Below are 23,504 nucleotides of genomic sequence, written 5' to 3' on the forward strand. Positions count from 1 at the left end.
ATGCTTTGGTGTGTCTGCTTGGGGTGTTCGGCTCTTGACTGAGAGATATCTATAATAAACAAAAAATGAAATCTGTTGTTCTGAAATAATAATAAAAATATCATTCTAATTATTAATTATATCTGTAGACATTTCTATTCAGACTTATAATCATGAAATGTTTTTATTATTAGGGTAACATAATTCTAACTTCACCAGTTGGTCCAGGAACAGGTGGAGCCCCTTATGCTGAGTTCTGCCTTGTTTCTCTGACCAATGATGCTGACTGTCCCTCCTCTGATGCCGTCTCATCTTTGTCTTCCTTATTCTCTTCTGTCATTCATGCTGCTCTGTCTCATCTTCCTCCTCCTCCTCACTACTCCTCTGTTGCTCCCCTACCATCTCTTTCACTCCTTCTGCTGCACTTTTATTCTTAAAATAAGAATATATGTTGAATTTCTCTTCATTCTCTGAAAATGGACAGACACAAGCATCAACTAATGACTATAGGTAACTCTGTGCAAACAAAAACACATCAAAATGTTGCGGTAACACAACAACCAGTGCTTAAATAGTGCCATGAAAATGAGTGGCTTGTGACAGGGACGTCCTTTTTTTTACTTATTAATAAGAAGTAATGACACATCCACCGCCGCTGATGATGTGGCGTATTTGCACCAAGTATTTGCACACCGGGTTTACATGTTTTGCAGACTGCATGTTTTTTACACCTTTGCAGCTGTGTTTATTTAATATTTAATATATATTTCTTTATTTAATAAGAATCTAATTTTTGATAATAATTTTTCATAATAATTTTCAGTGATATTTTTAATTATTTAATATAAATGTCATTTGTGATGTCCTTTATTGATGTTATATTATACCGATTATTTCTGAATGTCGTGTTGCTGCCACAGATAAATGAAATTTCCCCATTGTGGGATTAATAAAGTCATCTATCTATCTATCTATCTATCTATCTATCTATCTATCTATCTATCTATCTATCTATCTATCTATCTATCTATCTATCTATCTATCTATCTATCTATCTATCTATACAGATCTAAAGTACAGTAAACAGATTGTTAAAGACCCACGGAAAATATTTAACAGGAAAAGAAACGTAGCATTTTGGGATGTGTGATTGTGTGTGCGTGCGTGCGTGTGTTTGCGTGCTGAAACCGTTGCTCGCGCGATGCAGGAAGAGAGGGGGGATAGCGCGTGTGAGTGTGTGGAGCGCATACACGCGCGGTCAGTCGCCGTTTTGGACTTAAGGAAAAAGTAATAAAGAAAGTTCATCTTTAGTGACTGAGACTGGTTCTTTTATCTGACCGGCCCGGAGGATCTGAGGGTTCGAACGCGGAAGTGAACCACGCGTCTTATTCATTCTGCGTCCAGCGGCTCCTCTGTAGATGTCTGCGCACTCAAAGGCAGCAGGGAGGGGAGGGGGTGAGGGCCGGTTTAGGTGATCAGAGCGACTTGCCCGCTTGCTGGCTGTGCATTTGGGATGAAACGCACAACTGATGCTACCACAGTTTATAGTGGCTACTGGGGTGTCCGTGGGGTGGCCACTGGGGTGGCCAGGTGTCGGAGAGGGGTGGCAGTGGCCACCCCTGGCCACCCCCTGGTGGCGCCACTGGAGACATCACGTGATTCGTTATCACGAGAGGAGTCCTCTGTCAGGTTTCCATCTCCGCGCATATTTACTAAAGGAAGACGGTAAGACTCGATTTATTAAGTAATGATATGTTTAAATATCATTTTTTAAATTCTCATTTTTCTTTTTATCTTATCTTTTATGTTTTCCCCCCTAAAAGTGGAGACATAAACCCGTATGTGAATCAGTTGCTTTGAAAGAATTAGAATTTTAGTGATTATTAATACATTTCTGTGTTCTGATGTGATGTAGTGCAGTAGAGACAGCACTGTAGGTGTGGCTTTTTAAAGGATGAGGGAATCGATACTTATCTTTCAACAGAGAAGAGAAATCTCCACCTATCATACTTAACATTTTATTATTATTATTATTTCTATTATTATTAATATTATTATTATTATTTTATAAGAAATAAGAAACTCAGAAGATAGAAAATAAAAAAAATATATACCAGTTGTCGAACTTCATCAAAACCATGATGTAGTTTTTAATTTCAGTATGGGTGGATTTCTGCGAACCACGGCGAATATAGATTTATTTGTTGATAAACTTGTTCTAGAAAAAACTTGCAATGTGATTGAAGTGTTACAGGAAAACTAATAAGAACTATTTTTGGTCAATGGTTTCAGTTTTCCACTAATCAAGATGTTTATTTTTTTTATTATTTTGGTCAAATAACAAAGACAAAGTGCTGTGATTTATTTAATAACAAGGCTAATACTTCTTTCTTGTATCCGTTTCCCCCCCAAAATTAAGCATCCGGTCGTCATTAAGAATCTAAGGATTAGCAGCATCCTCAGTCCAGATGAACTCCAAGCTCACCAAGACGCAGCAGAAAGCGATCTGCTCTCAGCTGGGAAAAGTCAAACTGAATTTGCTCTACAAAGCCAGCATCCATGGTTTCACTGGAGCAGATTTCCACCAACACTGTGACAACAAGTCACCCACTGTGTCTGTGGGCTACAACACCTCTGGACATGTGTTTGGAGGCTACACCAGTCAACCGTTCAGTCAGTCTGGACAGTTTGTAAATGATGGCCAAGCCTTTCTGTTCTCCTTCAGTGGAGAAAAGCTCAACAAATATCCAGTCAACGATGCTCAATATGCGTTGAGAATGCACAGCACCTGTGGTCCTTATTTTGGAGAAGCATTAATTCTTGTCCATGGAAACCAACCAAAGGTGTACAGCAATCCTGGAAAGTATTATAACTTCAATACTGCAGAGCTGCACGGCAACGACCTCACCATGACCGAGTGTGAAGTTTACCAAGTGGAAGGTAAGTCCAACACACCTGGTTTTTGATCAAAAGCTAAAAAAAAGTGATTTTCTGCAGCAAATGTAGACCTCCCTGCTGACAGACATATTTTAACCATCTTGTTTTTATGACAACCAGAGGAGGAGCTTGATATTCAAACTGGGTTAACTTCTTCAGGGTAGATTCCAATAGTAATAAAAACAACAGAACCAGTGTTAGGGAGTATTTCATTACCATAGTAATGTATTAGTATAGCACATTAGTCTTTGATGTAACGTAGCGCAAAGCAATCCTAATACAGTTTTAGTAACACTTTACTCAATACGTAAGTCACTTGTGCATTTAAATGAAAATAGAAAGACTTTACATTGAAGTGCTCTGTTCTTCCCCAGAACCAACATCTGTCTGTGCTGTTGTTGTGGGTTAAGTGTACTCATCTTATTCTGCTTTCATTATGCAGAGTTTGAATAACGTAGTTCAGGCTTGAGTCAGGGCAGACGAACAGAGTCAGGAAACAGAATGTCAGATCAGAATAATAAAGTTTAGTAATGTAGGCATTAAGGAACAAACCTGGAACTGAGCGAGGCTCGATGCACTGCTTAAGGCTCAAGTGGATGATTGTCAATGGGAATCAGGCGAGTGGCAACCAGGGACTATGCACTGAGGCTGCTGGGAGATGTAGTGAGTCAATAGTCCAGGCACAGCTCTCACCAGTGACCTTAAATTGATTGAAATGCTGTTATGTGATCTAATGTTGTGTTTTTGAAATGTTATAATATTTTAAATTTTCATTAATCAGAATTTTTTCTGTTCTTTAATAGAGACTGTTGAATTGGAGAAACCCTGGAGAGTTGTAATCTGGGAGTCTAAGTAAGAAAATATCAATTCAAACAGCTGTAGCTGAGTTACTACACATTTGGTAATAACAACAACAAAAACCTACCTTTTTAAAAAAGTTTCTTGCATGTGTGTACAGGAGAAAGTCTGAGCTGATGGAGAGCATTCGAACCTACAGACCTTTGAACAGCTCAGTGACCCAGGCTCGGGTTTTACTCATTGGACCAGTTGGAGCTGGAAAGTCCAGCTTTTTCAATTCCATCAACTCCATTTTTAGAGGTCATGTCACCAGTCAGGCCATATCTGGAAGCTGCTCCACCAGTCTGACGACACAGGTGAGAGACTAAAGGTATAAAAAGAAGTTACTTTTGTTCCATCCATTTATGTTTTATTTTTACCTTGCTTATTGCGTGCTCAACAGTTTCGAACATACACCGTGAAGGCTGGAAGAGAAGGCAAACCTCTGCCACTCATCCTGTGTGACACCATGGGACTGGAGGAAAACGTGGGAGCAGGAATTGATATAGACGACATCAGCAATATTCTTAACGGTCATCTGCCTGACCGTTACCAGGTACACATGATCTAATTCTGTTGGGAAAGCCACCTGAAGTGTTTGTTTAGCAATAACCAAGTTACTCTGTAATTCTCTTGACAAATGCAGTTCAACCCCTCTGTTCCTCTGCAATCAGAGGCTCACGGTTTCTGCAAGAGTCCAGGTCTAAAAGACAAGATCCACTGTGTGACTTATGTCCTGGACGCCAGCAAGATCTCCATCATGTCCACAAAGATGGAGGAAAAGCTGAAAACTATCCGTAGGAAGGTCAACTTGATGGGTAAGAAGGGTTTGGCTCTGTTTCTCATGTAGAACAATTTTCTTTTGGTGACATTTCTGCTGGTTTTCAGGGATCCCTCAGCTGGTGTTGCTCACTAAAGTAGATGAAGCCTGCTCTTTGGTGAAAGAAGACATCAGAAATGTCTACAGAAGCAGCTACATTAGAGATGTGGTAAGGATTTTTCACAATTATCAATACTAAAATGTACTCACAGTTCTAAGAGTCACTGATAGTCCTGTCATCATGTGATCCAGGTGCAGGAGGCCGGCACTCGGGTCGGTGTACCTTTGTCCTGCATCATTCCAGTGAAGAACTACAGTCAGGAGCTGGAATTAGACACGAACATCGACATCCTGCTGCTCAGTGCAGCCGTTCAGATGCTTCGCTTTGTGGATAACTTCTTTGATGACCTCAGTGATCAGCTGAGCAGTGTCACAAACGTGAAATAAACATCACAAACCCAAAAAGTGCAAGACAGCTCATCAGTATTTATGCTTTCAGAATGAAAACTGCTTGCTGGACCGCAAAAACTACAATTCTCAATACTGAGATTACAAACTACTATGTTGCTTCAAATTTGTCAAAATGACTAAAGCTTAGAAAATTACAATAGTAGAAAACCTGGTGGTTGTGTAGTTGCTATAATGTACACAAAGCTGATTGTCATTCTGAGCTCTTACTCTTTGAAAGTGTAAAAAGTTTGAAAAAAATGAATCAGAATCTTCTGCTTGTTATTAAAAACCAATACATATATAAATAAATAAAGCGGTATGTGGCAGGAAATGAGTTCACCTTCTGTTCCTGAATTTAAAGCAGTATTAGACGTTGCGCTTAACCGTTTCCAGCTTCATTTTCACCGCTCAGAATCTCACGTACAGGGTCAAAGATCCCGTGCAAGTACTGGAGGAGAGTCATATTTGCCACCACTCTGCTTTACTGTAATGAAGGCAAAGTTCAAACACAAGCGCTTCAGCTCAATTCCAACCAGAACCTGGAAAACAACAAACGGGTCCTGACGAAGAGAAAGCCTTAGGTAACATTGTGGGATGAGGAGCTGATGCAGGAGAAGTGGACTTCAGAGCTACCAAAGATTGGTACTTGAACATTTACATATACACACTGACATACGTGGTGTAGGATGGGGAAGTTAAAAATAAAATAGTCATACATTTAAATCTTTATTCTACCAATGCTTCAGCTTACTTTGCTGCATCTAAGAAACAGGATAAAAAAGATTTGTCGAAATTATGTCTTGTATGGAATGAAGATCAAGCATGTTAATCCTTGTGCTATCCTAGGCACTTTACCGTTGGGAGTCTTGACCCACTAGACAGTGCACTGAACCTTTTTTCTTCAATGATTGTGATCTTCACTGGTTTCCATGGATTACATGAAATTTTCTCCATCTTTATCCACCTTTGTCATGGTAGGAATAAAACGTTAATGGTCATCTTGACTCGATAGGATAGCGCAAGGATTAAATAAGTATTTTTCCTTTATAAATTTACTTAACACCTAAAATATGTAAAAGTAATAAACCTCTTCTTCATCATTTTATATGTAAAGGCTGGCATTTCAACTGTCAAAACCCCAAAATAACAGGAACAACTATCGTTTTTTATTGCAACTCAGGCAGTTACAGTACAGGGAAACGGTGATGGAGTCAGACCAGCTGAGGAGCAGTAACACATCTACTCTACAACCCCTGCACTACACAACACACACCTGTTCTGATGGTTTCAAGAAGCTGGGATTTAGAAATTGGCAGTCAATCTCTCAGGCACACGCACAAGTAAAAAAAAAAAAAAAAAAAAAGAAAAGACACAGGAACCAACGTCTTAAAATAGTGTTTAAAATGTCAACATTGTTAGTGCACATAACAGGAAGGGAACTCTCTCCAACTTGGTCACAGTTTCCAGTGAACTGTTACAACCTTCATGACCTGACCAACAACAATGCAGAGCAACAGTGAGGAAAAGGAGAGGCCTTGAAAACGCAGAACACACAGAAATCAGTGGCGTGGTTTTCCCGTTCCATCAGATCACACGACCTGTCAACTGTGATGTTGGTACGGACAGAAGAACAGCCTCAACAGTCGGATTTTATCTTTTGGACCAACGGATTCAGTCATGAAAAGAAAAGGCAGCAACGTGAAGACACGTCATCCACTGGAGTCACATTCACACACACACACACACACACACACACACACACACACACACACACACACACACACCCACATACACACTAAGTACACGTGTGAGTCCAGAATCTGAATATGGTGTCAGCCAGAGTGGATTAAAAAGTCGAGGCAGCTGGCATGTTTTGGCAAATTATTAAGTAATGAATCCCAACCTAATGAACACAGGTGAAATTGTTCTGCTGATCTATTATTTTAGTAATCTGGCATTTCTTTCTTTTTCTAAAGGTAAACTTGCATTAATTATGCAAATCTGAGCTTTCTGAAGAACCCAAAGCTGAAGGTTAGTTGGCACAGTCATGTACTTGTTTGGCAATTATTGAAAAGCAAAGAAATGTCAAATATTTGTCAATGTTTTGACATGGAAGACAGAAAAACTGATAAATAAACTAGCATGACAACAAGCTCCCGCCTTAATAAAAATAATAAAACAAAAAGAACTTTTAAACCCAAAAGTTTTGAATAAAAATTTGTCATAAAAATCTTCAAATTCGTCAAACAGAAAAAAGAGCAAGTCTAAATCTAATCTGAAATGGGTAAAAAAAAGTTAAATTCAGGTTGGATTAGTGCACAGGGACTATGACATCAAATGAACTAAAGTGTGGACGCTGAACCAAGGCTATGTGCAGGCAGTCACTTAAATTCTTCAGGATTCGGACTCGACCATCCTGATCACACTCCATGCTTACGTTGTTCCATTTACAGATGACAAATAACATTCAGACAGTAGAAAATACGTTTAAGGGCTTTTCCTTCTGTGTTCTTTTTCTCCTCTCTTAAAGGACTGTACAAAATTATTCAAAAAAAATCAATAATTAGTTATACATATTTATATGACAACATTGTTATATTACTATCAAGAATTACAACTTTTGAGTAGCTCTAATGGCAAATATGCATGCAGTATTCCTTTTTTGAGTGCTGGGGCATTTCTGTGATGAAGATAGTTTTGGTTATAATGGTTATTTTTTTCCGTAAACAATTCTGTGATGAGCTGCATCATCATTTTAAGATGAAATGCTGCTTATTTACCTGGTAAAAGTTTGAGTACAAAGCTGCTGCAGTAACAATGAGTGCCCAGTAGGTGGTGATATTAAAGACAGATAGGTGCAGTGATGTTTAAATCCTTGTCAGACTCTGATGATACTCAGGCCGGACCCTTCCTATAAGGCGGCTGTTCCAGTGTCCCCACCTGTTCCCCTCCGCTGGGAGGGGCTTGCAGAAGTCCCTGCCCCCCCCAGATGAAAAAGGAATACTGCATTTTTCTCTGGCTACTTTCTTCAGCTTGTGCTGTTGTTGTCTTTTTGTGCATCCTGCAGGGGAGCACGAGGGAGGAGGGAGGCGCAGCTAGGCAGGTCCTTCCTTTGGGGAGGATGGGGTCTGTGATGCAGAGCTGGAGGAGGAAGAGGTGGAACTCTTCAGGGACCCCAGAGTCTTGCTGAACCACGAGTTCTTGGCAGCTTGGACTTCAGTCATCAGGACTCCCCGCTGATGCTCCAGCTCCTGCAGAAAGCAGCCAGCTTATAGTAACAGTCATAATAAAACTGACGATAAGCCTCTGGAATCTAAAATAATAAAATCACTTAATTTTATTAAGTATTGGCGTTTAGTGCATTCATAGATGTTTATTTTTTTATAAAATACCGGTAATATTTTCTGACTTGTCTTTAGAAATGAAGCACATGTGTGGATGCCATGAACTCACTAAAAAGTGAGTGTGGCAGCGGCGCCAGTAACCCTTCTGGTTTTTAGTGAGAGTCTTTTCGTGGTTCTGCTGACCTGAATGCGGCACTTGGCCTCCACCAGCTGCAGCTTGGTCTGTGCCAGTTCCAGCTCCAGGTGCCTCAGCTGCTCCTGCAGCCCGTCCTTCTCCTCGTCGTGCGGCTCGTTGGATGTCCTGTCTCTGCCAGGCGAGGAAACCTGGAGTGAGCCGACGGTGCTGAACAGATCCTTGCAGTGTTCGCAGCCCATGACTTTATTCTGCACAGAGATACAAACACACAGGCGTTCAGCCCAGGCAAGTGGGTCAGCTGAAAGAACAAAAGAGGGTTTTCTGGTAAATGGGGATTCTGCCGACAAACTCCCTTTGAAAACAGTTTTCTCTGAGATTATTTACAGGATTACATGTAATCCATTTGAACACAGGACATGAACAGCCCTACTTAAGCTTGTGCAGCAACATTTGTTGCGAAAATCAAAAGGTGTTTTAGACACGTTAGAATAAACACTTCATTTATTACATGACTTTTTCTGATCAATACTCTTCAAAGTCTTCTGAATATTTCTCCTCCAAAACAATCTCTAGAGCATCACTGTTGTGTTATTGAAATGAGAGGAAAATCAGAAAGATCCTCTTTCCCGCCCACAAAGAGGAAATCTGACAACATGCACATCACTGAAGAGAATTATTTATGCAATTAGGATCTGAATGGGTGTGACGATGAACTGTCAGATTACCAAACCAGACTTCTAAGTCCTCAGAGCCTCAAAAAGATCTCTCTGATGCAACATGTCAGCATGTAAATGTTATCTAATTACCGCCGCATTAGGAGCGTATAACCTTACCCTGACTATGTCTAGCTCTTCTTTTGTCGTCGCCTGTTGTTTTTCAAGCCTGGTGCTCAGCTGGGAGCAGATCTGCAACACAGAGGAGGTTATGGTTCCCAAACAGTGACATCAAGACTCTGAATCCTCCTCAAAACATCAAATATGCAGGAAAAACAACTGTTTTCTTTATTTAACCATGTCTAACTTAAGAGGGACATAATAATCCTTCTACAATAATTTACATTTATAAAAATATGTAGACAGCAGCAAAAAATTAACCAGCAAATCCACACACTTTGCAAGAGAAATGAATACAATTTTACAGAATTTGAGGGAAAAAGTGATTTTTTTAACAAATTGCAGACAACACCAATTACTTTATTGTTCTGCTTAAAGAGACACACGTAATAAATTGGTTGACTACTTAGTTGACGGATACAGAATTTTTTTAAAACACAAAAAGATATAGTCAATGTGTGTAAAACACAAGTGTCTTTCTGATGAACTCATGTAAACACTATGAAAGCAGCAGAATAGGGATGAAAGTTGATGCTTGAGCATTTAGCAACCACAACAGCTTAGAGGATGAATAAGCATTCAGGCTGACTTTAGATATCTTATTCAGATCCTTGAATTCACTGTGTTCACACAGACACAAAAGAGAAATAAATGCGCCGTCTAACAACTGGTGTCAGAAACCTGGAAAGTGTGTCACTACCTGTTTGTACTCTGCTATGATCGCGGTCGTCTTCTTGATTTCTTGCTCCGCTTTCTCCAGTTCCCTTCTGAACACCTCTTTAAGCTGCAGGAGACAGAGGAGGCAGAGAAATGCTAAAACAGGACAGTCGAGGTGCAGAACACATCCGCCTCTCTAAATAAATCTGATATCAAAAATATTCACTATCCATGCCTTTATGCCGTGAGCTGATTTTTAATAAAAAGAAAAAAAGCTGCTCAGATATTAACACAATTTTAGGGGTTTTACTATTTTTCCTTTAAAGTATAACCCTAATCTCACAGGTTTAATTAGAATATGTTTGTTTAATAAATTGTTATAGAAAAAGGAAATACACTGATGTCCTGGACAGTTCGTCAGTGGAAATTTTACCAGAAACTATAGATTTTAAATTAAGCTAAAGATTTAGCATTTTACAGTTAAATATTTAAAAAATGTTTATTCTGTTACATTTTTTCATTAAAAAATGTTTTCGGCTGTGAATCTATTTTTAAATACAGAAAAGCACAAATATAACATCTGATTTAAAACAAAACCATAAAGTTATTTATTTATTTGATCAGTAGTTAAGAGAATTATATATGTTTTGTCAGTCCTTCATGTACAAATGTATGGAGTGATGTTTGGACAGTTGTGTGAAAGCAGTGATGTGTGTTTTAGTTTGTTGCAGCTGGTAGGCCACGGCATAACCATCTGAGAGCAAAGAGATGAAAACCTGAGCCGTCTCCTCCTCCTGCCGTCTCTTCTCCTCCTCCGTCTCCACCAGGCGCTGTTTGGTGGCCAGCAGCTCCTTATTCAAAGCATCGGCCTTGTCTTCCACCTGAGGTTGACAATAGATCTTCAGTTCAAAAACCAACACAGCTATGGGACAGAAATACTTTCTAAGTCTTCCACTGAAGAAAAGACCTTGTTAAAACCTAACATGTACATTAATGTTTGCTGAAATGAAATAATATTAACATAGAAAAACTCAAACTGTATATTTACTTTCAAAACTATCGCGTTCACGCATCGCTACAAACGGTTTTAAGACGGTTTTTGGGCTCTAAATTCTAAACTTGAGTCCATTGAACGTGTGTTGAACTTTGATCCGTCAGAGACTTGGTTTTGATGGTGACGTCCCTTTGCATTCAAGGAAGTGTCAATCGTTTTTAAAATTGATCATTATTCAGAAATGAATAATCGCAAGAATTATGACATCAAGTCTTTCATATATCGGAATAGAGCTGTGAAAAAAAGCATGGAGCAAGATTTGCTAAATTTACACCGCTACGACATTTTTGCACTAAGCCTCTTCCGACTGTCAGTACATGCACTAGTATCGAGGTAACGACAGTCCAGTGTGTGCCACGTTCTTGAATGAGCGTCACATAGACAATAAAAACTGCAACAGTCAGCACCAAATGTAAATGACTGTTTCTTCAGCTATGTCTTCCTCTGCTTTTGCCTTGCACTTGCCTTTTTGCACAAAATCTCTGTACACACTGTATGTATTGTTTTTTATTTAAACTGTATTTGCCTTATTCAGCAGTTTTGACTTGGCTATGTCCTTCTACTGCTTGTAATGTTGAGACACAGTTTTGTTATGGCCATAGCAGCATCATTACTTTTGGCAGTGCTGTGCCCAAAAGACAAATAAATAACAATTCATGTTAATTTAGAAAAGAAAAAAGTAACATTTTCCTACTTTGTTCTACATTATTTTGTAAAAATAAAAAAGTGTCATAGCAAACAGTTGAATTGTCAACAACATTAAAATAGAGGTTTGGCATAAAGATCATAGGGGCGTGGCATTACCTGATCGAGGTCATTCCGGAGGGCGATCTTACTGGTGACCAGCTCGTGGGCCAAATCGTCATTCTCTTGCTCCAACCGCATGCTGGCCTCCTGAAGCCGGCGGTTCTCCCTCTGCACACACAGCGGCTTGTGTCTTTAGATATGTTCATACAACAACTGCACAACAACACATGTCATCGCACACCACGAAACACCATCAATCCTATCAGACTTCAGCTCTCACGCAGCTGAAGATCCGAAAGCGGACTTCCTCAACACATGAAGCGGATGTTAAAGTCCCCGTTGAAATCTACTAGTGGAGTCATATGACTGCTAATTTACCGGTAAGTAGACTCACATGATGACCATGCATTCATGGCTATTGTGGTCGTCTGTGGTCATCTGACCTTGACGTACACCACCACCTACTTCATAGTACATGCAAACCCGTTTAAGTATCCAAACAAGTATCCAGAGTAGTCCAAACAAGTATTTCCTCTTGCAACCATTATTTAATGAAATGATAACTTTTATTTAAAGCTAGAAAAAAAACAATAAATGAAATCAAATCAAGTACAACCACTTTGGTGGTGATCAGGCTTCCTTTGCTTCGGTATTTCAGTTCAAATACATCTTATGTCTTGAGTTGGGTGATTTTGTTGTCTTTTTGTTCGTTCTGTTTCACTTCCTTCAGCACTTCCATTGCAACCAGTCTGTGTTTCTGCTGGATCTTAATGGCTCTCACTTCCTCCGCCAGGAAATTTAGTGATCTCTTGATGTCTTCAACTTCATCATTCGCTGGGCTTTTCTTCACGACCAAGTTTGGAAATAGATTTTCGAAATAATTGTCGCAATAGTTTAAGTTGTAACCGTCTTTTGGCACCATGGCAACTTATTTCTTGACATTAAATCAGAGACTTCTTATCATTTGTTTAATTCTATCCAGCTTATTTATTTGACAATCTTAGTCCACTAATGGCGTCAAAATAAGTAAGCGCAGCTTACCGAGCATCTGCCTGCAGAAACAACAAGACCCTCATACGAAGTGATCCACAGCAGCGCCTGAACTTCAACACATGATTCAGCGTCACGGTTTCACTTTTCTGCTGACACTTTCCTGTCTCTCTTCCCTCACAGCTTCGTTCAAGTTTTTTAAAGCGTCACTTTATCCTCCTAATCATGCGTGAAAAATGGGAGGATTTGTCGAACAACAGAACCAAGAGAATGAAGCTGAAACCGAAGAGACTTGATTCTAACAAGAAGCCGAAAACTCTAGCGGACACTCCTCAGTGTTGGTAGGGCAGCTGCGTCAAGTCAAACATTATCTACTAAATTATCAACAGTAAACGTCTTACTTCCTTCCTTCTTCCTTCAAGTTAAGCTGCACTATTACAAATGTTTATCCATGGCTCAGCTCCACTAGACAGGCATAAACTTAATTCAGTAAATATCCAGCAATGTGCCAACAACCTCCAGCATGACAAAAGTAAAGGTCATCGTTACACAACATGTTTTCTGAAGACTCACTAAAGACAATCCCCCTTTGGAGATTTGTGGTCTTTATGTGAGAGTCCAACTTTTGAATTACTTTAATATAGGTGAATGCAACAACTGAATCCCTTTAGTGACGCAGAAGTTCAGTCTGATTAGAGAGCATAGGAGCTTTATTGTGTGGAAGGAAAAAAAAAAAAGAAAAGAAGCAGAGGAGTTCTAACATTTCATACCCTGCAGACTAGAGATCAGCTGATCATACACTGCAGTTTGAGTGTGTGAAAGTAATTCAGAGGAAATTCACCTGCACGATTCGTTTTTAAAAATTTGGGGGTTTTGGGTTTAAAAAGCACTGGTGAAAACTTGGAAGAAAAATTTCTATGAAATGTGATGAATTAACTGCAAAGGGTCACATTTAAATGAGTGGAAAATACATTTTATTTTAAAAAAGAAACAAAACTGAGAATCTTGGGGAGTTGTAAGAAGTTATATCTTAAACAACAAAACAAAAAACAGTCAATTAAAATGAGTAATTGAATAAATGGGGTGTACATTCTGGTGTCTCGATCCTAAAATAACTCCATGGCTTTTAAACCCAAACAAGATACAAAGAAACTACAGCTGAACCTGCCAAACACACCCAGCCAGAAATAGGTTTTTATAAAAGATATCAAAAGTCTACGCAGCGATATTAGTCACATTTCAAGATAAAATATTCAGATGATGTTTGACAAAAGCATTAGGTTTCTACTTTTTGATACAGAAGCAATATAAACGACAGAAATAGAGTCAGCTTTTTCAGCTGTGCTAAAAAAAGACAGAAACTGTCTTAGCCTGTGAGACTATCATATCACATAAAACCTAATTTCATCTCAGAATTCTATAAGTAATTCTTTAATGAAACCAGGGAAATGAATGTGAGAGTGTCTGCTGTACCTGGTATCGATCGATGGGGTCTTCCTGTTGCAGCTGGCTCTCTCTCAGTGACAGATATTCCTTCTCAAACTTCTTCAGTTTTTTGGTTGGAACCTGGAACAGTTACAGACGACATGGATTTGTGTTCACTCAGGTGTTCTTAGTAACGTTTACAGTGCAGTCTTCTCCGTCACTGAAATGAAGTTAATTCAACCAGAGAGATATTTGCTGATTTCTCCTAGGTGGGTTAAAAAAAAAAAGGAATAAACGGAGAAATGTTGAACCAAAGCCTTGGAAAAAAAATGTGGAAAAAGAAAAACCCGTCAGACAACAACGTTTTTCATGAAATCTTCTAAAAAGAGAAAAGACAAGTGCAGGCAGTGAGGATCACAAACATTTTGAAGCCTTAAATGACCTATCAGGGCTACTTTAGACAACATGACATCTTGTAGTAATAAACCTGTCCAATGGGGAAAAAAACAGTTGCAAACAAGAGGAACCAAGTCCTTCAACTTTGTGAGGCTGTAGAACATTTCCTTAATTCTCTTTAAGACAAGAAACATCCCTGTAATTTGCATTTGAGCCAAAGTGTCATGAACCAGGAAGCATTTCCACAATCAACAACTGTGCGTTCTAATTTTAAGTGGGTGGTAACGTAATCTCCTTTGTGTGGAAACAACGTTGCTATGGTGTCCACCAGCAGGGTTGGGAATCCCAGGTGAACCTCAGTCACTGAGATCAGCATGTGAAGGTTTTTTCATGGTTTTTTCTTAAGTTTCTCTAAAAGCTGAAAAATTTAGTCATTTTTTTTCTTTCCAACACAACAGAAGCAATAAAAAACACACGTTTACACATGGCTTTACATTTCATGACTTAACAGTTCTCGTAAAATGCCAAATAATTGAGAACATACTAATAAATGTAAAGAGTTGTTTTTTTTTAAACATATTTACATTTTTTTAGAAAGCTTTTTAAAGATGTTGGTCTAACAAGGTTAGAATGACTGAAAAAAATATAGCTAAAAACCGGAATGCAAATAATTTAGAAATAAACTATCTAAGAAAGAGAATATAACATTTAAAAAATCTGATTAAAAATTAGGACTTATTCAAAAGATCGACCAGGATTGACCTTTGAGGTAACCCTAAACTTAATTAACCCAGAGCTATTGAAGGAATGAGCCTAAAGTCATTTTTGCAACCCAAATGAGCTGAATTCAGATCTTTCCTGTTATCAGTGTGGGAAGAAGCAGCTGTTTGGTCTCCACTCTGGTTAATACTGAAGCTGTTAAACAACACTGAAGATAAAGTGTTCTGCTAAACGGAATAGTGCTGCTGCAGGAAGGAAGTTTTCTTTTTTGACATACCACTATATCTCTATGTAAAATAACCTTCCTCCACTTGGGTTTGTAAAAATGATGAGCAAACATTTGCATAAATGCCTACATCATACTTTTTTCATATCTCTCATGTACATCTTTTTAAGATAAATATATATATTATAAAATTGTTAGCATGTAACATCCAAAAATTGGGCTGTTAAGGGTTATGAAAATAAAATATATATCTTTTTTTGCCAGAACCAAATTATGATAAATAAATGGACTGATGGCTTTGAGTTGAATAATGACGGGAGGAGCGGCTGCTGCTCTACGACCTGCTGCTCCCTCATGTCCCTACAGCACACAAACATTGCAGAATGGAATGGAAACCAAAACAAAGCCAGTTTACCTGTAAGATGAGAAAGAGGCCATTTTTTAAACATCATATCCCGCTCTTCAAAACCCACTGATGATTTTCACTTTTAAGCTACTTCTCCATTTTTTTGGTTTTTGAGCAATGAAACTAGTTACACTGCTGTGTTTGTTTTGGACCTCTGTGTTACTTCTCTAATGGCTTAAAGTGTAAAAGGTTAATTTCAAATGGAAAATAATTTTTCTGAGCGCGTTTTTATCGTATTGGAGTGACCTGTCTCGACTAAAATCCCTAAAAAAAATCCCCACATGATATTGCATTTCCTAAGCTTTCAGTTCTGATTTAGGATTTCCACATAAATGTATTTTTATAATCACCCAGGTACTAAATTCCAACATTCCCACGATTTTGTTCAAACATCATTTAAATCTTCAGGATGCTTTTCCCCCAGAGAAAGTACAGCTTTATACAGTTAGTGTCCTTTCCCAGAATATAATACCCAAATACAGCGAATCAGTGCAATTGTGTAAGGTTTTTAGATAACTGACAGCAAAATTATCAACATGTCTAGTATAATTTTGTATTTTCTAATGGTCATGGTACTAGGGTGCATATTCTCCAGTGACAGGATAATAGCAGACCACACATTTATCTATATTTAACACTTAAACATTAAAATAGCATCAAAGTGGCCGAACTCAGTAACTCCACACATCTTCCCTGCACATATGAACACTAGTTCACACCACTAATGTGACTAGTTATAAGAAATTCATTAAAAACATTCTTATTGTTAGGACTTTTAAAAAAAATGTTCATCTTCATTTTTTCTAAACCTTCCATCCTAATCTCATTGTTCTGAAAAAAGCCTTGAGTACCTTTCTACTTATTGTTACATGTGTGAGGATGAAAGGTTGTGCTTTTTGTGGAAAAGCCAATTAAAGCTGTGTGGTACTGCTGGAAATGGTATGAGGTCCAAATTAATACAACTGACCTGAGTTCCTGAAGCAGAAAATTGAATTGGTCCCAAACCTCCAAGCTAAGATAACAGTGGAGGTACTACTAAGGAAGTACCTCTGTGTGAGTAGCTGTGCTTACTTTTGTAACTGCATTATGACTTTCTGTATTATGCTCAGCGAACATGTCATGACTAAACAGTCAAGTCAGACTCTAAAGCATTTTTAAAAGTTTAAAACTAAGACTTTGTTTGCTTTGTCTAGTTCTTTTTAGTTTTGATTTTTTTTTTTTTTTTTACAAATAAACTGAAGTGAATGAGTGAGAGAAGAGGATGGCGCTCTGCTGTTAAAAAAACAGCCTTCAAATACTTTGAATATTGGAATAAGGACACCAGCTGGACCTTCGGGAAAAACGGAGCCACAGAATTAAATTAACCATTTAAGTGAAGAATGTACGTGCACACACACAGTTATTCCCCAATGATACATTTATCAGTCTTTGACACAAAGCCACAAACGAGCTCTGCGTGACTGACTCGAAAAGCTCTGAAACCTCGAATGTCAAACCTACCCACAAATCTATGCGTGAACACAGGAAATCAAACGGAAAGACACTTTCTTTCTGATGAAGGAGTGTTTTCCACCACTGCTTGTGATTAAAACTAAAAGAAGGAGAGACAGAGTCATCAAAAGATTAAAGCGAGGGAAAAAACGCAGAAAAGCAGCTAAATCAGATAAGAAAGAAACTACAGGAGAAACGAGGTTAAAAGGAGCACCGAGAGAGAACGGAGCAGACCTACCACTGGTCTGAGATTTCGGAGTGGTCTGGAATGAGCAACCAGACAAGCCAAGGTGTCCTCCTCCCCCGGACGGTCGATTACATGAGCGTCATATGCCACCACGATGGACACCTCTTGCATCATTTTGACTCTTGTCTCCTCCAGGCAGCAAGAAGGCGGTGAAAAGATGGAGGCACCGTGATGCAAACGCAAAGGAAAGAAGGGCTGCTTGGCTGTGTTTCTCTCTGAAAGTGGATGAGGCGGCTGAGCGCCTTCAAGAGTCCCGCAGGAGCCGAGCCCCTCCCACTGAGGAGGAGGAGTAGCAGCAGAGTGGGGAGTGAGAGGGCTGAACAACACACCTGTTTGTTCCTCTCTGTAATGCTAGAAGTGTGTGACAAAGGAGGATGAGTGAGCCGTTTCTTCCTTTCCAGCAAAGCGCGGACTGTCTGCTCACGGCTTGCTTTCATTTGTTTCCCTCCAGGTCTTTGAGGCTCTCACACCGTGTGAATCATACTTTCAGTGTTTCTGTTTCCTGCTGCTGTTAAAAATTAAGAACAAAGCTTGTTTTTGTAGCGATGCTCTAAGAGAGCGCGCATTAGTGAGCATATTAGAGGAGAGAGAAAGGAAGGAAGTTGTTGAAACAACCACACTGAATTGACAGTTACGCATCGTGAAAATGGTCAAACCCAGGAAGTGAGAGCAACATTAGGCAGTTAATGCAGTGAACGGGTTGATTTTATGCAACCACTTTGATGCATCTCTCTTATTCAGTACAATTTCCTCGAACATTAAGAAAATATATTTTTGCAAACGTTTGTGATCTTTGAGCTTCTCTAATGGAGGACTTAGACAGGAACTGCATCAAATTGTCATTTTCTAAAGACCCACTCCAATTAAAATTGTGTCTTAAGTGTTTTAAACATGTTCTTGTGGTATTTTTCTGATGACGGATTACATATATAAAGGAAATTACGGTAGGCCTAAAATAGCATATTCTAAGTATCTCTTCATTCAAATCATTGTGAATCAAGAGCAGATGAAAAAAAAAAGCTGTTTGTTGTGTAAAATCTACAATCGCCAGGCCACAAACTCCCATGATGGTAGTGGGACTTTAAGCACCACAAAAACATGTAACCCTTCTACTTCTTCTTCTGAACTACTTTGCCTTCACTTTGGTCCAGTGGATGTTTAAGGACTAAAAATATTCAAATACTCCTCACCATAATCCTCAGAAAGCCTGAGCAACTTTCCGTTGTGTTCATCAAGCCAGGGTGGCAGTGAATTCCTTGGCTGTTTTAAGCAGCTTATAGAGTGCAGCTGATCCGATTAAAAACATAGACAGAGAAATGTGCAAAAGTCGGGGAATGAAGACAAAAATATGCTCTGAAAAAGCTCCTTTTTCATTATCTATCAGTGGTGTCTACACATAAACCTATTTTTAATTAGCTGAAGAAAATGACCAAAGTTAATATTTGCAGAATTGATGGGTTTGCTACAGAAATGTTGCAGGGAAATGTTTAAAGAAGATGATGGGGATGACGAGATGTTGAGACAGTCAAGATCATGCAAGTCATGATGCTTTGTAGAATCATGTGAACTAAGATGTGGCATGTCAAGGTTGGATTCACTGTTTTGTGTGGAGTTCTGAAGCAAACACACAAACGTGGGTGAGCTGGCAGCACTAAAAATAGAAGAAAAAAACAACCTAGGTGCTTTCTTTAAAGATTTTCTTCACAACTTTAATCACTTTTATACTATTTTCTGTGACTTTTTATATTTAATACTTTCATCCACAAAAGATATTCTATTTTAAGTCTTCAAAGAGAAACCATTGGAAAGTTTGTTAGTCACTTGTAGCTTTGATGTGCAAATCAAAATCTAAAAATAGGTTTTCTATTTTTTTGTTTGCCAGTTTCACCTTTGAGGGAAAAAAGGGCAAACGTCTTTCTTCAAGAAAACAAAAAAAAAACAATAATAAAAAAATAATATAAGCAAAAAGGAAACAGTTTTTTTTTTTTAAATAAAATGTAATGATGCTTTCAAAATGACCAAAGACAAAAACTAAAAACTATTAGCAACACCTCTGTAAATCATCAAATGAATAACCTATTTGTTTAAATTGCAAAAACACAGGAACAGTCTTTGTTCATGTCAGCAGGTTAGTAAGTTTCTTTTTAACCAAAAGTTGACTAAAAAACAATTTAATACAAAATGATTACAATTACAATGCTACAGTCTAAAGAAACTTCGAAAAGACTATAATCTGTAGGGAACGTTAAATTGATTTAATACCATCAAGCAAAATCATTTAGCTGACGCCACCTGTCTGCACACATTTTCCTCCTACACAGTCTGGGTAAAGCTACACTGAATCAGCTTAGAGCTTCTGCCACCTGTGACACTGAAGAATCCTGCAAGTTGATGATTTATGAAAAAGAAATCCTCAACAAAACTGAAAATATATCCAAAAGACTTCAGTTTTTACTGTTGCCAGAATGGTAAGATGTACAGACCCGTCTCCTGTAAAGTTCTTTAAACTTTATGAGAAAAGGGGAGTGCTGCTGCTGCAGCAGTTGTGATCAGTGTTGGATTTGCATGGTTATGCTTGCAAATGTCTGCATTTGTGTTAGCAGACTGAAGTGCTGCAAGGTTTTGCAACAGAACCAGAGTGTGTTCAAATAACCAAAGATAGGAGTGAGTCAGGATGCAGGACATCCTGTACGGAGCTCCGTTTTATGGACTAAAACACATCAAATATGGGTGGAACAAGCCGCCATCACACCAGGGAATACTTTCTGCCCTCTGACAGCGTTACAAGACCAGTGACCTTCCCACGTGGTTCTTAACAAAAGCCTCACTTTTTCATTTCGTAAAGACAGAAATCCCAGATTGTTCTAAAATTTGAACTAAATGCAGATACAGCGAAATGTGGTTCATACAGAAAGCACAAACTGCAGAGAAACCCTGACAGGGTGGAGGGAGAATCATTATCGCTTCCATCTTTCTTGGTCAGCCGTTTCCTTCCTGTATCACACCACAGCATGCTGACATATCCGTGCGCACACACACGCGCGTACATTCTGATACAATGTGCATCAGCAAATTCCCTAAATACCAGCAGACTTTGAGGTCAGCAGGAGATGATAATGCCAGGGAATTGAAATAAAAATACAGTTGTTAGAATAGAGGTGTGGCAGGCTTACCTTAAGCTGATCCATGTCTTACTTGGATTTTTCTTACAAATGTTTCTATAAAGATTGCTGATATGCAAGTAAAATAGGTAAAAAAACGATTTGGTAAAATCATAAATGTTACTACAAACAATATAAGTTAAATACTTTTTTTTTTCCAGCCCTCTCTGTTGAGCTTTCTTATTCCAGAATGTAAATATTAGTTCAGGGATGCTTGAAAATCATGAAAGAAGAGGATTTTTTTATCTGCTTCTCTCTATGAAGTACACTGCAGTAGAAAAAAATTGCTTATACGACAATCCCACTCAGTGAAGCTAAACCCGTCCTATCTCAGAGTAGATAGCAGGAAAGGAATTTCTCGTTAGTTTGTTCCATCTCATTTGAGTTTGTACACTTGTTATTTTTCCGTGTGTATGAAATGTTCTCATAATTATTGTACAGTTGTAACCAACTTTCGATATGAGAAAAACATGCAATTTATTACACAACCTCGAGTCACTGGTTTATGCAAGGAAGTTCTCTCTTACCTTAATGTTGCACGCTTGTTCCATAAGTCTTCGAGCATTTTCTGCAGCTCTGTATCGTTTGGGCAGCTGGACCCGAAAGAACTTGAGAGCCCCCTCAAAGTCGGCCTGCAGGAGGTCCTCTTTGGAGGTCTGGAGGGAGAGACAGGAGGAGAGACGGAGAAGAGCCAGAAAAGAGGATTTAGCAGGAACTTTGCATGTTTTAGAAATGCATGAGAATCAACCTATATATACATTCTTTTTAATTAAAAAAAAGTGCTATCACTTTCACAGCACACTTTTTTTACTAAATAAATAAAAAAAATAAAAAAACATCACCCAAAAAATGGGTTTCTCTGTGAAATGCTCTAACCTTTTCATGAATGCAGTTGCTAAAAATATTGTAAAATACTCTTAGTGTCAAAGTTGAGACACATCCTCGTTTTAAAGAAAGTTTACAATCCAAGAACCAAGCTTGAAGGAGAGAAAAATACCGCCACCTTGTGGTTTCAAAGGTCAGTCACACAAGACATGACACCCAATTTTCTTCAGAATTTCTTCCCTCTCTTGAAGCGACAACTTAAACAGGGGAGGAAAATTTTAGATGAAGGGAAGCATCACATATCATGTTCATTCTCATTTCAACACATGCAATCAACAATCAGATGATTTGAAAGACGAACGTCCAGACTTTCAAATTATCGGTCTTTGGTAACAAAAATAAATGTAGCAGTCTACAAAACACGAAACTACTTCTGAAAGCTCAGTTGCTTCATCCAGGAACTTAAACTATGCCCCTTCCTCTCACCGCCAGCAGCTTGGGGACAAACAGCCGGTGTCCCATCCCAAGGAGGTCCATTACTCTGCCGAAAGAGTCTGCTGAGGCTTGGCTGCCATTGGTGCTCTCTTCAGCTGTTCCATCTCCATCCTCCAGTGCTCTCTGTGCTGCTGGGAGAGGCAGCTGTGGGCTCAGGGCCGGAATGCTGGGAGGCGGGGATGGAGGGGTATGTGGGGGAGATGGAGGTGGGGTGGGACAGGGCAAGGAAGAGGGCTGGTCCCGTTCAGGGGCCAGGGTGGCAGATGACTCCAGCGTGTCGTCTGAACGTGGCAGTTTTGTGTCTGTTGTTGAGCGGGTGTCGGCCGAAGAGTCGTAGCAGACTACACTGTGGCCTGCAGTCAGCTCAGCCAGGCTGTAATGTTTGACATCAATGCGGCCAAACGAGTCGAGTTCTGCTGAATGATTGGCTGTCCTTCTATAGCAGCTCCTTCAAGATGCCAGCTGGCCAAAAATTAAGTAGATGTACACAGCACCTTTGCAGACAAAGCCCCAAGCGGGAATCTGGTCCAGGAAATATGGGCTGCACACAGTTTCAGCAAGTGAAGGGGATATTTTGGAAGGCAGCTCAGCTTGTACCACTGTCAGAGGGCCGAAACAACGCCCTGGTGTGACGAGATCACACTCAGAAAATCAAGAGCCAACATCTCGCTCTATATTATAGTGCTGAGTCCTTCGGCTACCTGCCAGACTCACTTTGGAATCCTGTCACACCAGCTCTCATCTTCCTTTGCCATACCCAAACCAATTCGAATCCAGGATGTTGTTGCCTAGCAACAAGGCTGCGCAACACGTGGGCTGCTGTTCTGGCAAACTGCAGCAATGTATAAACACTCCACCTTTTTATTCCTCCATTTCCATTAGTCCAGAAAGACACCGAGAAGGGAAAAAAATCTCAGAGTGACCTATTTGGTCGGGTTCAGTGCCTCAGGTAGCACATCAAAGCTGCCAGGAGTTTTTGTAGCCTCTTTTAAAAAGGGACCGTGGCCCTTGATGTATAGCTGAGAGGAAATTAGCCGTCTTTGAAATGTAAAAATGCCTTAAATGTAAATGTAGCTCTTTTTATACGCTGGAAAAATCCTGGGTGAGCCGTCCTCCAGCAGAGTGGATGTGCTGTAATGACACTTGGTGTATGACGCTTCTGAGCCTGAAGCAGAAGATGGGCTCCGTTACTTTGATGGATCCGGAAGTCTTTGAGTCACTAAAGATGGAAACTGGGATGCCTCTGCATTTGTTTCCCAGACTTGGCCAATGCAGTCCTGTCATGTGAACCCCACACACATCCACAGAACTCGAAGCAGAAAAAGTCC

The 23,504-nt window shown here is 39.3% G+C and overlaps 2 protein-coding genes across 3 annotated transcripts in view; one reads left to right on the forward strand and one right to left on the reverse strand.

The window, feature by feature from the left end:
* Positions 1-1,587: 1,587 nt before the first annotated feature.
* Positions 1,588-5,354, forward strand: LOC101165968 (interferon-induced protein 44-like). Its single transcript, XM_023954259.2, has 8 exons — positions 1,588-1,704; positions 2,399-2,919; positions 3,720-3,768; positions 3,875-4,070; positions 4,157-4,309; positions 4,400-4,571; positions 4,642-4,742; positions 4,826-5,354. Exons 2-8 carry the CDS (start codon positions 2,448-2,450, stop codon positions 5,018-5,020), a joined length of 1,338 nt encoding a protein of 445 aa, XP_023810027.1. The 5' UTR covers positions 1,588-1,704; positions 2,399-2,447; the 3' UTR covers positions 5,021-5,354.
* Positions 5,355-6,167: 813 nt separating this feature from the next.
* The window catches only part of rabgap1l (RAB GTPase activating protein 1-like), a 94,261-nt gene continuing 76,924 nt past the window's right edge, over positions 6,168-23,504 (reverse strand). For both annotated transcript variants that reach the window (XM_011474036.4, XM_011474035.4), the window contains exons 19-26: positions 21,384-21,512; positions 14,258-14,350; positions 11,852-11,962; positions 10,770-10,874; positions 10,037-10,120; positions 9,337-9,408; positions 8,551-8,751; positions 6,168-8,274 (exon numbers count right to left, since the gene is read on the reverse strand). In XM_011474036.4, coding sequence (XP_011472338.1) covers positions 8,119-8,274; positions 8,551-8,751; positions 9,337-9,408; positions 10,037-10,120; positions 10,770-10,874; positions 11,852-11,962; positions 14,258-14,350; positions 21,384-21,512 — 951 coding nt within the window. In that variant the 3' untranslated portion in view covers positions 6,168-8,118. The remainder of the gene's footprint in view (positions 8,275-8,550; positions 8,752-9,336; positions 9,409-10,036; positions 10,121-10,769; positions 10,875-11,851; positions 11,963-14,257; positions 14,351-21,383; positions 21,513-23,504) is intronic.

Source organism: Oryzias latipes, chromosome 4 (assembly GCF_053564925.1).
Source record: "Oryzias latipes strain Hd-rR chromosome 4, Olatipes_Hd-rR_3.1".
Lineage (NCBI taxonomy): Eukaryota > Metazoa > Chordata > Actinopteri > Beloniformes > Adrianichthyidae > Oryzias > Oryzias latipes.